Source organism: Anser cygnoides, chromosome Z (assembly GCF_040182565.1).
Source record: "Anser cygnoides isolate HZ-2024a breed goose chromosome Z, Taihu_goose_T2T_genome, whole genome shotgun sequence".
Classification (NCBI taxonomy): Eukaryota; Metazoa; Chordata; class Aves; order Anseriformes; family Anatidae; genus Anser; species Anser cygnoides.
In genome coordinates, this window is record NC_089912.1 from 31799229 (window position 1) to 31813807 (window position 14579).

General features: G+C 39.7%; 1 protein-coding gene across 3 annotated transcripts; it reads left to right on the forward strand.

Moving 5' to 3' along the window:
- Positions 1–362: 362 nt before the first annotated feature.
- On the forward strand, positions 363–14251 carry TMEM175 (transmembrane protein 175). 3 transcript variants are annotated; one of them, XM_048051017.2, is made up of 10 exons: positions 364–649; positions 1124–1162; positions 2292–2389; positions 4301–4352; positions 6055–6090; positions 7350–7433; positions 8087–8251; positions 10013–10091; positions 11920–12061; positions 12620–14251. In XM_048051017.2, exons 1-10 carry the CDS (start codon positions 473–475, stop codon positions 13281–13283), a joined length of 1536 nt encoding a protein of 511 aa, XP_047906974.1. In that variant the 5' UTR covers positions 364–472; the 3' UTR covers positions 13284–14251. The 3 variants fall into 3 exon arrangements, with proteins under 3 accessions (XP_066844180.1, XP_047906974.1, XP_047906975.1); XM_066988079.1 differs by lacking the exons at positions 2292–2389; positions 4301–4352 and having other exon boundaries at positions 363–649; XM_048051018.2 differs by lacking the exons at positions 364–649; positions 1124–1162; positions 2292–2389 and adding an exon at positions 2515–3741.
- The last annotated feature ends 328 nt before the right edge of the window (positions 14252–14579 follow it).

Below are 14579 nucleotides of genomic sequence, written 5' to 3' on the forward strand. Positions count from 1 at the left end.
GCCCATGTGTCTGAGAGCATTGCTCCTTGAACTCCACCAGGCTCGCTGCCGTGACCACTGCCCTGGGCAGCCTGTCCCAGTGCCCGAGCACCCTCTGGGTGCAGAACCTTTCCTTAACACCCAGCCTGACCCTCCCCTGACCCAGCCCCATGCCGTTCCCTCGGGTTCTGTCGCTGTCCCCAGAGAGCAGAGCTCAGCGCTTGCCCCTCCGCTCCCCTCGTGAGGGAGCTGCAGGCCGCCATGAGGCCTCCCCTCAGCCTGCTCTGCTCTGGGCTGAGCAAACCAAGGTGACAAACCCGTGCCGGGGCCGCGGCGAGCGGCGGGGCAGGGCCACGGACGGAAGCCACCGCCCCCGCCGTCTCCCGGGGGCGTTCTCCTCCTCTCCGCCTGCCCGGCGGGGCCGGCGTCTCTCGGTCCCGGTGCGCGGCCGGGCATCGCCGCCGCGCCGCGGGAGGCGGAGCACGGAAGGCCCATGTCGGCTCCGCGGGCCACCACGCCGGGCCCCGGCCCCGGCCCCGGCCCCGGGTCGGGGGAACCGGTGCCGGTGCACAGTCGGGCCCTGGATCTGGACCTGGGCAGCAGCACGCAGACGTCGCACCGGCTGCTGGCCTACAGCGACGCGCTGCTCTCCATCATCGCCACCGTGATGGTGAGCCCCGGGCCCGGGACGCGGCGGGGCTCGGTGGCGGGCTGCTGCCGTGCCCTGCCCGGCCGCGGAGCTTCAGGCAGCAGCCTCCCGGCCCCGAGCCCTGCAGGGTGCCGCGGGTGTTTGCCTGCCCTCCTCCCCCAGCCCAGCCCAGCCCTGCGGCGCTGCCTGGGTTTGTAGGGACCAGCTGCGGACCCGTGGGGGTGTGCGGTGAGCAGCCCTGCGAGCGGTGTATGTGGAAAAGGACGCCTTGGGGGTGGGGGAGAGGAATCGAGCCGTCTCTGTTCGGCAGAAAAATGATTTCGTCTCACAGAGCTGCGGGTTACTCCTGTATTTGTGATACACAAATAGAGGAACTCGGATAGGACTGCTACACCCATGAATATCTGCAGCCATCTAAAGTTCCTTGCAGGTTTCATTCAAGCTCTGAGACAGGAAAAGACATGCGTGTGTACTAATAGTGCTTTCTTGTTTCAGATTTTGCCTGTGGCCCACACAAAAATACATCCTGATCAGGTATCTTTTCTGTTGTTGCTTTTTGTTGTTTCTGGTATCTTTGGAAATGCATGTAACATCCTAATTTAACACCCCACTTCAGTTTGAGTTCCAAACTTTAAAAAGAAAGCTAAATAACATTAAAGCTGACAGAAATTTCCTCTAGGAGGAGGAGCTGTTGAACTCGAGGTGAAAAATTTTAAATACTGAAGATCTGTGTAATCTACAGAAGTCACGATATAAAGCCTGAATGAGATGTATATGATATACATGTCATAGATTTTATGCAGTTACTTTTGTATGAAGATAAATTACCTGTCAGACCAAAGCATCTTCCAGAAAACATCATCTCTTGTTTGTAATACATCAGTTCGAGAAGCCACTTAATGTAGTGCAACCTGGATGCTGGCTTTAAGATCAATTTAATCACAACTGTAATCAAAATTAAAAAAGGGACTACAGAAAATTAAATCAGAAAGAAGCAGGAGTGTTGGGCAATGCAATGTAATCTTTTGAGGAGATTCATGATTTTTTAATCACAATTTGTTTTTCTGCTCTTAAAAACAGAGCTAGACTCCAAACTGAATGTTTTGCCTCAGTTAGTTTAGGAAACTCAGGTGTGGTCCAAAAAATACACTGCATTAGTCTGTTTAATCCATTGCGATGTTGTGGTGGTACGTGCAGAATTGATGTGGTTGAGCCCTTCCCTGCCTCATTGTGAATAATCATCATATGAAAATCTGTAGGACGCTTTTACTTCAGAAGTCAGTGTTAAGGAAATAATAGGGATGTTTTATAGCCAGCCCTTCTCTGAAATGCATTATCACAGTAACTGCAACGTGAGAGTGCATGAATGAATCAAAGGGTGAACTGAGGTTTGGAAAGCCTAGATTTTACAGATTGAAGAGTTGTGTTGGAATATCATAGCCCATTAACTACACATTTCAGCATACTTATCAGTGTCTAATACAGTTCGTCTGCATGATGGTAAAAAAAAAAAAAGACTGGAGGAAAATTGCATTACTGGCAAGCATTTTCAAAAAATACTCTGTATGACTGCATGTCATTCCCATTCGTAAGTAATGCTAGTACTTTCAGAAAATAACTATTTTTTCTTTCTGTCTGGGTGTCACTTTTTATTTTGTTTCAGAAACTAGGTGAAAGTGTTCAGCAACTTCTTCTAACAAAAATTGCAGTCTACTTGATGACCTTCTTAATAGTCACAGTGGCATGGGCAGCTCATGTAAGGTATGAACAAGGAAGAATGTTTAACTCCACTACAGAGTTAAAGAAAAGCTGTTGTTTAAAAGGGCAGAAGATCACCTTCTGTCTGATACATTTCTGTGTTGCTGATATATTTCTGGATTTTCTGTTTTTGGATAGTAATTATAAAAATGCACTGTAAGAAGTGCTATCCTAATCAGTGACTTAATGTATTTCTACACCATAGAAACTGTGATACAAAAAAAAAACCAACAAGCATTATATGTCTTCAAATTCAGAGTTACTCTTCATTTCACTTAATATTCTTGATGGAATTAAACTTAAAACTATGGTGAAAAAGCATGACATTTTAAGTTGTGTGATGCACATATAGAGGAATCCAGATAGGACTGCTGGCCTAAAACTTGTCTTTTTCAGTCCTCAGCAGTGCTTCTTGCAAAACTAGTTGTGATGTTGCAGATGCTGCATTTTTCAGAGCTGTGGACACTGCCACTTTGCCACTTACCCATACCTTAGTCGTCAAAAAGAAATTGATGTGCAGGCATTTTGTGGGGGTAGGGCAGCAAGCATTTTTTTTCTTCTGCCATAGTATTCTGAGGGTTTTTATTCTTAAGAACAAGGTAAGCTGGTCCTCTTTCCAAATCCATTCATTTAAAGCCAGTTTGGATTATGTTCTAATGAAGTCACTAAAAACTAAAATTAGTTTGCTTTCTTTAGAGCTCAGTTGTATGGAGGCAGTTCTAATTTGTCATTTTTTTTCCTAATAGTCCAGATTCTTGGTAATACTTCCAAGTATTTACAATAATTAAACAGCAAACAGCTATAACCCAAAGCAACGTTTTGTTTTTCAAACTTGATATACTTAACACTAGTGAACAGCTTGCAGTGTTAACAGGTGAGCTGAAACGTGGCAGTTGGTCTTTGTTTGGTGTACTTCTTTCTGGGTAAAGTGACAGCCTCTTAAAACTTAAGGAAAACAAAGTATAATTGAGCATTATTAATTTCTAAGTCAGCATATGTTAGAAAGCTGTGAATAGATAGTATAGTTTTAAAGGAAACATGGCACGGATAAATCTTACCTCTATGGTTTTGCTAAAATCCTCTCAGTCAAGCTAAAAATCAAGGCAACTCTGCAGTTTACTCTCTACAACACTGGAATCATAGGGTCATAGAATGGTTTGGGTTGGAAAGGACCTTAAAGATCATCTAATTCCTCCCCTCTTCCATGGGCAGGGACACCTCCCACTGGACCAGGTTGCTCAAAGCCCCATCCAGCCTGGCCTTGAACACTTCCAAGGATGGGACACTTCAAAGAATCGTGGCAGTGCTTTTTTGATTTATCACGTTAACAACTATTACCACTTTTTTTCTTTTAAGTAAGTGGATTGATCCTATTCTGTCAGAGGCGCAACCTGTAATTACCTCCTATCTTCCATTTTCCAAGGTGTGATATCCATTTGTAGTTCTCTGCATTGTTAGGATTTTGATGTCTTACTCGATGTGTCAGAATTGCCATCTTGATTACTTTTTCACACATGAATTGGCTCTTAACAACAGTTAAATTGACCTCACAGTAAAGATACAATTACAAGTGCAGAGGAAGGATAGAGCCAAAAAAAAATAATAAAGATAATAAGTCAGTTTGATACATCTTATGCCACTTGTCCTTCAAATAGAAATGGGGTTCTTAACTTTTCCGTGACTGAACTTGACTGTTCATATCTACCTTTTCAATTTTTTTTCTAACAAATGACTTCCATGTATGAGTTAATGTTTTGGTAGCACTTGGTTTGGTAGCACTTGGACTGCTTGCATAAATTCTGAAGCAAAGGAAATCAGGTTCCCCTATAATACAACAGCTGTATAATTTATATGCAATGTTGTAACATGTTTTGGGAGCTGGCTTGTTCATGGTATCTTAACTTGCCTTGACAGGTTGTTTCAGGTGATAGAACTTATAGACGATGTCCTTGCTCTTCTAAATCTGGTGAGTCTTACCCAACATACTTGATGATTAGCTACCAAGTATAGGTCACTTTTTCTTTAGACTGCATGCACATGACAGAATGTTTCTAATTTAAATCAATTCCACCAAATTTCAAAGCCAAGAAGGTACAGAGAGGGTTAATTCCTCTTTGCCAAAGCACGTGTTTGATAACTAACTTGCTTTTAACTTGCACATGTTGCACTTGCATTGTAAACCAAAAGAAGATCTGCACCAGGCTAGGTGGAAGTTCATCTGAGGGAACTGAAGAGGCACCTAGGCAGAAAGATTTTGACTTTGCTGGTCTGTGTGGCTTTTTTCCTCCAGACTTGAGAAAATGAAATTTCGTGTCTTTTGTGGCAAAAATCATAGCTGTGGGTTTGAGTTGCAATTATGGTTTCAGCCATTTCTCTGCTTATGTTACCCAAAAATTCATTATGAAGCTTATTTGAAACACAATCTTAACAAAACTATATCTGAGAGACCAGTCTTTGATGCAGTGTTTTGAGATTTACTCTTACCTGAATCTTATCTGTTGAAAATTCTTCATTTATTGGGTGTGTATTTTTAATCAGCCACCTTGTAGTATCTTGGTTACAGTTATTTATTATAAAGAGATGCTGCAATGAAGAGTGTATTTTTGCTTTCAGCTAGAGTTTTGTATTTTTACTATATTGCTTAAAATTCGGTTCTCTTAACAATGCACAATTACACAGTTTATTTAACTTTTGTGACTAAAAAATACTGAGTTTAAATTCTGTAAGAACACTACAGGAATTTATGTAAGAAGAATTGTTTAAGGCATATAATTCTTCTCTAATTTAGCTTTCAAAGCAATGCGTTTCATAGAATCATAGAATGGCTTGGATTGGAGGAGACCTTAGAGATCATCCAACTCCAGCACCCCGCCATAGGCAGGGATGCCACCCACTAGATCAGGTTGGCCAAGGCCCCAAGCCTGGCCTTGAACACCTCCAGGAATCCACATCCACAGCTTCTTTGGGCAACCTGTGCCAGACTTACTACCTTTATAGTGAAGAATTTCTTCCTAATGTCTAATCTAAATCTATCCTCTTAGTTTTAAGACCATTCCCCCTTGTCCTATCATTATCTACTTGAGTAGAGTCCCTCTCCATCCTTTTAATAAGTCCCCCTTTACGTACTGAAAGGCCACAATGAGGTCTCCCCAGAGCCTTCTCTTCTCCAGGCTGGACAGCCCCAGCTCCCTCAGCCTTTCTTCATAGGAGAGGTGCTCCAGCCCTCTGATCATCATTTCTGCCTGCTTTAGGTTTGTTTGTTTGTTTTTCCTTAGCTAATATTTGAAAAATTTATGATCAGAAATTAATGGTTTTGACAAGGGAAATCAGAAGCACCTCCTCTGGATGTGTGGTATTTTTGGCATTGCTAGTCCAGTGAGAAGTCTGTTAGGAGCCATAAGAAAAGCTTTTATCTGTGGTACTGTTAACAAAACTGTAGTATTTTCTAAAATAAGTGTGTACAGTTTGGATAGCAAACCTTAAAAGTGTGTACAGAACTGGCTGTATGTTTCAGTCATAGCTCAGCAACTTCAGAAATGTTTTTTTTTTAAGATGCAACCCTTGCATTTGAGCTGTTCATGTTACATTCTTTTGCTACATGTTAAATGATGGTATTGCTTGCTTGCAGTTCACCTAGTGTTTCAGTACACTTTTTTTCTTTTCTTTAGGCTTGTATGATGATCATAACTTTCTTGCCATACACTGTAAGTACTTTTCTAAAACGTGACATATGTTTATATTACATTTTTTTTCTTTATTTGGAGAGATTATACCAAAGTATTGAGTAAGCCAGGAGAGTATTATTATAGTGTAAACCCTGAATCCATTCTAGTAGTTAATTTTATAATTAGTGCATTAATCCTTAGTTTCTTAAAATTCATCAAAAAAAGTCTTGAAGGATTTTCAGAAAATTCTTCATCTCCTGCATGTCATATGTAGGCCTGGCAGAAAATGGGTAATGTGGAAGATAAATTATAATCACGGAAAGCCATAGTTTCCTAGGTTTTATTTAAAAGAAGCAGACGAATTGAATTTCAAAGTTCACCAATGAAAATTTTGAATTTTTAAGGGAACTAAACCTGTATTTCAAACTCCTCTTTAGATAGCAGAATACTTTACTCTTATAACCTTCAGAGAGTTTTTGGTATAACTTGTGGCTCATTCAGCAGTGGTGGTTCTAGCAAACAATTATCTACCTTTTAAATCTGCAGATTCAATGTTATATGCAATTTCTGGACAGATAACCTTTAGATCCAGCAAGAATTGACCACCATAATTAGCAGAACAAAACAGTTGCTTAAAACGTTTCTTGACTTTTATTGTATGTTTAGAACAGATTTATAGGACAGGTACCTGTTTCGCCATGGATATATCTGTGTTATGTATTAACCTGCAAAGAATAAAGCTGTGGTCAGCAAAAGGGCCTTTGTCAGCAAGAGCACATACTTCTTCCTTGCCTTCAAGTGGAAATAATTTTTGGAAAGTTAGATGTGTTACCCTAACACACACTGTTACTCCCTCCTTTTTTTTTTTTGTCTCACCTAATGAAGCTGCAGAAATTAATAGAAATTAATACAACAGACAGCCATGGAGGTAGAGAAATTAAATTCAGAAAGATATCCTAATATCAAGAATATTCAGTTATGAATATCTTGTCTACTGAAAATGTTAAACTTTATGCTCAGCTGCAAATCAGCCTGTAGTTATTAAGAAGACATAGCATTAGAGGGGTTGAATTTTAGCAGTATCAGCATATGAGCAAAGCCTTCTGTCCAGATACCCTCTGTTGGGATGCTTGCATGTGTTTGTGGCTAGAAGCTGCTTTTAGTGGAGTTATATCAAAAAGCCAAGTGTTATTTATGTTTTAAAGTTTCAATATTGAATGAAGAATACTCCCTTTTCTCTGTTGTTATTCCTACATTGCTTCCTAACTACATGTTTGATCTGGTTGCTTTTTTTCTAGTTTTCCTTAATGGCCTCCTTTCCAGAAGTACCTTTTGGAATTTTCCTATTCAGTGTCTGTGCTGTTGTCATTGGCCTTATACAGGTATTAGAGCTATCCCCTTACATTTTCACTTTTAGAGGCTAGATTCTATTGGGCGGAACTAAAATAAGGTTTATTAACTGTGGATATAAATTGTTAAGTGTCTTTTTCTTTTGTAAAGCAGTATTTTTCAAAGCTTGCCATAAGAAAACACCTGTTAATGAGATGATTGCCACTGTCCTGTGAAACTGATATATGCAATTAAATCAGCTGATCTCAAAGTCCACAGAATTTCTTCCCTCTCTTTAAAAACACATTGACGAAATAGTAGTTGACCTTTCCTGCTGAAGTTCCCATTGAGCCACACAGTAATGGCTGAGTGAACAGAAAGAGGCTTTCTGACTCAGGACTAAGTACTTAGCACGGCACTGTTTTTTGCCTGGAACAGTGCCTTGTCACTTTCTGTTCCTTGTTGTGGAGGCCTGCCTTCTTCATGTAAGATCCACGGTCATGTCAACCTCTGCAGAGGAAACTAAAATCCTGATACACAGAGAAGTGTGAAATCTCAGAGTTTCTAAGACAGGTCCTCCATGTGGGAGTGAAAAATAAGGTTGAATGTGTTCTGGAATTTGTTGATTTATAGTTTTGTGGTTATATAGCTGAAATGCTGTGTGTACTTGTGTGTATTACCTTCAGTAATGCTCTTCTCCTTGCAGGCTGTGATAGTAGTGTATGGATTCTATCACCCACACTTACTGAATCAACAGATACAAGTGTCTGAAAATCAGAATTTCTATAAACGTCATATCTTGAAGATTATCCTAAGAGGACCGATTTTATGTTTTTTAGCAGCCATCTTTTCCTTTTTCTTTATTCCTTTGGTAAGTTCTCCCAGTTAACAGAGTACCTGGGTACAGCAGTTTGTATTATCTGTATTTGTGTCTGTGTGTTAAAATAATGGTGTCTGTGTTAAATATGCAGACTTTCTCAGTTGCTGGCTCTATGGTGATGTAATCATGGTTGCTATTTTGTGTTGGATGTTTTCAATTCATACAGGCCAATCTGTAGTTTGATCTGTGAATTTTGCATAGGTTTTCAAAGAATATTCTGCTACAGTATTTGCTTTACTTGCTTAGGCTTGGTTTTCATAATGATTCCCTTAATTACTCTTCAGAAGCAGATCTTCTAAACTGTAACTTAGCATCTTCCTTATCATATGTCAGTGAGATAATGTGAAAGGTTACATGAAATAAATACCACATTGCACGGCTGAAGATATGTGAATATAACTGCTGCACTCACAAGGTGTAAGAACAAATTGAATAAATAGACCAGTTAGCCAACCTGCATCTCAAAACAAATGTTTTTCACTAAAGCCTGCTCTTACAGCAGCCTCGGCCACGTTTATTAAGCAGTAAGGTTGCATCTACATATTAATAACCATGGAAATTAATCAGTGTTTAAACCACAAAATTTGGGAGATGTTGAGTTACTATTGATAAAAGGTACAATTGTGAGTCCAAGCATGAAAATAACCAATTTTAATAAAATATTCTCCTCATCTCAGTCTTCCCTGTTATTTCCTTCTCCCTCTCTTGTTCACTAGTATTTTTATTTTTTTAATTAACATCAGTCAAATTAACCTCCAGGTTGCTCTTGTGTTTAGACTTGTGCAGTCTGTGAACCTCTTATGACCCACTGAGCTGTCTTTTGGACAGAAGCAGTACAGAGACAGTTACACGCTTCAAAAAGCGTGTAAAGTTCAGGACACAGACACTTAAATCATGCTCTTTTTTTAGGGAACTTGTTGAGATAGATGTATTCAAGTTTGAGAGAGATGGGGTGTTTTTGTAATAATGACTCTTCACAGAGATGCTTAACAGAGCTTCTGCCTTCATCAAAGACATAAAGGAACCAGCAGAGATTCAAACAATTTTATGAAGTATTTACTCTGTAAATACTGGTCAAAATCTGCAAAGAGCTCTGCCCTTGAGAGTATCCCTCACAGCTGTTTCTTTGCCTTAGCTTAAGAAACCTTTATATCCTCTTCCCTGCCACCACCCTCCATCGCCTTATTTCAATACATCTTTTTGTGTAGCCTGCTGGAATTACAAATGTGATTCAACCAAAGAAAGTATTTTTGTGCTTTTTTGTTTTTTTGTTTTCCAGTTTTGTTGTCTACAGCCATTCCCTGATCATGTTATTACATTGTTATCCAAATAACTTGCCAGCACAATGCAGGGGTGCTTAGGGGTTTTAGCTGGCAAACTTAACTTTTCAGGTTGAGTGGCAAGTGACAGATAATACTAGAAACATGTGATGGTTCTCCAACCTCCTGAGAAATCCTTACTGCATTTGTTAGCAGGATTATTCCCCTTCCTGTTTCAACTTAGTACTCATAGCTGGTACTAAACTAGCTATCAAAACTAAACTAGTGATAACAAAGCATTAGGCTGCACATGTAATATTCAAGGGGTGCATGTTGATTTCAGGTGAGTCATTTCCATGTCATAAAATCAAGACTTTTTTTTCCTCAATGTGATTATACCTAAAGGTTGAGAATAATAGTTTAATGTTAAACTTAGAAAGAAATTTACATTTTGATAACTAAATTTAAACTCTGTTTATTTTTCTCTCCATAGTCTTACATACTTCTTGGGCTTGTAATCGTTTTTCCACATCTCTCTCGATTCATTACGTGGTGCAAAACCAAGATTTTGGGTGAGTAAGAGCATTTCTAGGGATTATGTTCAGATATGTTATTAGGTTGTCAACATGTTATCCAAATAGCATGGAATGAAGTAATTTTAATTCTACTTCCAATCTCACCCTTGGAATACAGTGATTTGGTGTTTTATTGCTCTGCTTCCAGTTTCTCCATAGCTCCATGCTTTACCTTTAATTTACTAATATATATATGTAAGGTATACATTACAAAGTGTTTTTCTGAAAGCAAAACCTCTCTGTTTTTTGCTGAGTGATGGCTGCAGGCCATCCCTCTTCCCTTCTAAAAAAGGAGCATGAGGACAGAAAAATATAGAAAGCAAGCTCTATACCTGTATCATTTCCCAGCAGTGCTGTATGGTCCCACTTTCTCAAACTGGCAATCAACAGTATGTTTGAGAGTCTGTAACAAGCAGATATATAATTGAAACACATCTAGTGTAAGTAACTGTTCAGTGCGTTATGCCTTACTAATCTAACTGCTGTGGCCTAAAGGTTTAAATTCACACATTGCTAAAGACAGCCTAAATCCATGCTGCCTTCCCTCATGCTCCTTGCTTAGGTTCCTTCTGCCCCCTTTCTGTCAACACTACCCATTGCATAACCATGCCAACAGCCAGTTGTGCTAATTCAGCTCTACTGAGACTCCACTGAGGAAAGATGTTGCTGGTGCCAAAATAAAAGAGGAGGTGTTACCATGCAAGCTATTTAGCCAAAAGGGGAACTGTCCCCCTTTGAGAGTAATATTAACTGACCAGAAAAATACAAAACAGATGTATGTCTTTGGAATAAGCACTGCATAGGTGAGTCAGCAGAGTAACACCTTTGTGCCTCTGCTGCTCCATTTTAGTCCAGGACAAGTCCATCTTTGTTTGCTATGAATGGTAATTTATTTTTTACTCTACCATGCAGGAGCAGGATTAGGCAGGTAGAAATGCTTTGAAACAGTTGAAGCCAGAGTCTCAGATCCAGAGAACAAATGGACAGAGATATTTTGCTGTGCCTGCTGCAACGGGGGCACTGCTGTTCACAGCCAGGTCAAGGCTGTCTTTGTCTAACCCTGTCAGGTGGCTAACATAATTTACTGCTGTATTGATTGAGATGTGTTTACACTTGCTTTTTAATTGAGTTTCTCTCTTTAATTCTGGAAACTGCAGGATTTTTCTTCATCAAATCTATACTCCTGAGGTGGTGCAGCTTGGCTAGCTGGGCAATTCAAAGCTCAGTCTTTAGGGATGAGTTTGATGTTTTCTTTAAAAGCTCCAGAGCCCCATCTTTTGGCGAAAGGCTGGATTTATTTTAAAGCAGGTGATTTCATGTGCCAGTGCAGCCCTGATTCTGCAGTGAGGTTTTTCTTCCCATGCAGTATAAGTTCTTCACAGTGTCTTTGCGGACCTGCAGTTATTAGGGCTTCCTGGGGAAGCCTTCCTGTGCCCTTCTGGCACAGCATCTGATTTGTTTAGCTCAAATATCTTGTTCAATTAGAGCTTTGGGCCCCTATTCATTTGGTGGAAATGGTCTGCCATAGGGTTTAAAGGACAGGGGTTTTTTTTGTCTCTGATGTGCTTGTCCTGTATGAAAGCAACACGAACTTCAGGGAGAGCCACAGCTGCAGAAAAAAAGTGGAGTGAGTGATGTGTGGATGAACAGCACCCTTCTTTCTACGGAAAGATTTTGAGGGGTGGGGAGAAAGAAAAAGGGAGATCACAGTAGGTTTTTTGTTGTTGTTATTCCTGTTGTTTTTGTTTTTTAATGCTTTAACTACCTTGCTTTGTACTGTCTGATTTTTGTCTTTCATTAGTATACATCCGGGTTTGTTTTCCAGGTCAGAGAAATGAAGAAGAGGAACACCATAGCTTAGAAACATTTAGTTTTTACCTTAGTGAGCCTCTGAGTAAGGAACGGGTAGAAGCATTCAGCGATGGAGTCTATGCCATTGTAGCAACCTTGCTCATTTTGGATATATGGTAAGGTTTTGTGTTGCCTCTGACAATTTGTGTTAACTATAATGCCAATTCATGTCTATATGTAATATTTGAGGAAATAAAACTAACCAAACATAGTCTTTTACTTCTAAAGCCTGCAGTGATTACCTCAAGTGTGATTTTTCTGGAAAGTTACAGAACACAAACGGAAGATATTTTTAGCTCCCACATTTCAGAAGTAGTGATCATTAGTCTGTTTAATGTATATTGGGTTGGAGAGTCTTGAAGGACAAAGTTTCCTTTATGTTTGGATGTGTTTTCAGATAAAAGGCTTTTACCAACAAAATCTGTTTAGTCCCTGTGGCGGCTTTATTACATTAACCTAAAGGAAAGCCAATTTACTTTTGTGTTTCCTTTCAGACTTAATTTAATTCTTGAACTTTTATTTGAAATGCTTCGTTTGAGGTACAAATTAGAGAACTACAGAGTGGATGCCTGTTCTTTCCTGCATGCCCAGATTAGAACAAAATACTTAATTGTTGCTCCAGGTGTGCTTTTATAAAACTAACATGCAAAGTAAAGTAAGTTTTCTCTCCACAGTGAAGACAATGTCCCTGATCCAAGAGAAGTGAGAGAGAAGTTTCATGAAAGCCTTCTTGAAGCTTTAAGTGAATATGGGCCAAACTATCTTGCCTACTTTGGCTCATTTGTAACAATTGGTCTCCTGTGGTTTGTCCATCACTCACTTTTCCTATATGTAACAAAAGCTACCCGATTAATGGGACTGCTTAATATACTTTCATTGGCATTCATTGGCGGGCTTCCACTGGCTTACCAGCTGACCAGTGAATTTGCAGAGAAGTCTCACAATGAAATAGAAGCCATTCAGGTCAGCTGTGTTATTACTTTCTTTGCCAGCATGTTTCAGTTTGCAATATGGACTACAGCCCTCCTGCATGAAAGGGAAACATTGCATCCTTTTGCTAGATATGGTGGCAAGGAGCATGCCTTTATGTTTGCCAAGCTGGCTCTCTACCCTTGTGTAAGCCTAGGGGCCTTCTTTCTAACATGCTTGTTAAGTGAATTTAGCACAGAAATTTTCCATCTTATGCAGATTGTAATCCCATTTGCTTTTCTTGCCTTGCGCATTTTTGTTAGAATTTCCTTAACTCTCATAAAGTCTGTGATGTCTTTCTCCAGGCGGAAGGTTGTATTGTTAGAAGAGGAGGAGGCATGTTTGTCTCCTACTGATACACTGTCCTAAATTTCCATGCAGTGCATGTGAAGTTGCAACATTAATTACAATTCTTCTAACTCACATTGTCTCGATGTGTAACCTGTATTGATCTAAATCAAAGCCTGTGTTTGCCATAACTGGGTCATACTTTAGCTGTAGCTGGTCATGCTTGAGACTGTGCAAAACCAGTAATTGAAAAAAATAAGGAGGTGGGGGAGAAGGAGCTAAGTAGGGAAGACAGAAAGCATGTTCCCCTGCCTTGACAATTACCCTTTCGGAAACAAATGCTGCTTGAAGTACAACTGCAGTGATGATCGAAGATGAAATACACAGATACCCAGCAAAATGTGTTTTTTTCAGACATGTGGTAGTCATTGTGGCAACCAAACACAGGTGTAGAAGCTGGTTATGCTGCTACAAGATAGGGAGTGAGGTTTGGAAGACATAATGGAGACCTGGTTTTCTGGATGGTGAATCACTGTAGAACATTTGTATATACAGATTGGTGGTCTCCCTTTTTATTTTATTTTTATTTTTTTATGGTTACGATGCCTCTTCTGTGTTAGCCACAAACTTGTGGTAGCATTTTGAAAACTACCTGTTTTTGAATGACTCTGAGCATAAGTTTAGACAGAAGTTGCAATCAAGACCCATATGCCTTCTCCCAGGCTGCCTGAATACAAGTTCTTCAGTCATACTTGTTCTTTCTCAAAAGGATGTATTTCACCAATGAGGATCCACGTGACTACATGAACTAGTTTTGATATATCCCAGGGAAGAAATCTCAAGAGCTGTGGGACTAGAGGTAAATTTGGAAGTCCTTACATTTCTTTTTGGCAGAGGCATTCATTTGTATCTTGAACTTAGTGCCTAACATCTTTAATGCTTTGTTTAAAAGCATTTGGGGGATTTTGGTGTTCAAAAAAAAGCACCACAAAACAAACAACAAAAAGAAAAAACAATAAAACAAAACCAAAGTGCTCTGGCAAATAATGCTTGGAGCAATGGTTAGTAAGAACAAATTCAGATATCTAGTTTCAGTTCAGATCAGTCTGAAAGCACTTGTATTTTTGGTTTGAAGCACCTTGTACTGACATCTAATCCTTAGTATTGTGTAATTCTTGTGAAAAAGTATCTTCAGATATGCAAGGAGTTTTATACCTGGTTTAGGATAAATGATTTGCAGTAGGATTCTGTGATGTGTTACGTGTTGCTCTTTCATTCTAATAACTAATAAAAGCACTTTGGGTTCTATGTTTTTGTTTCAACTGTGCAGTCAGCACGTAAGCAGTGAATATCTGTATTTGTAATAAATTTCAATCA

Bases quoted from the DNA above. Each gene is read 5' to 3' on its own strand.
- TMEM175 (XM_048051017.2), top strand. From the start codon at position 473: ATGTCGGCTCCGCGGGCCACCACGCCGGGCCCCGGCCCCGGCCCCGGC. The intron at 650-1,123 runs GTGAGCCCCGGG...TTCTTGTTTCAG, and splicing joins CCATCATCGCCACCGTGATG to ATTTTGCCTGTGGCCCACAC. The intron at 2,390-4,300 runs GTATGAACAAGG...TTGCCTTGACAG, and splicing joins GCATGGGCAGCTCATGTAAG to GTTGTTTCAGGTGATAGAAC.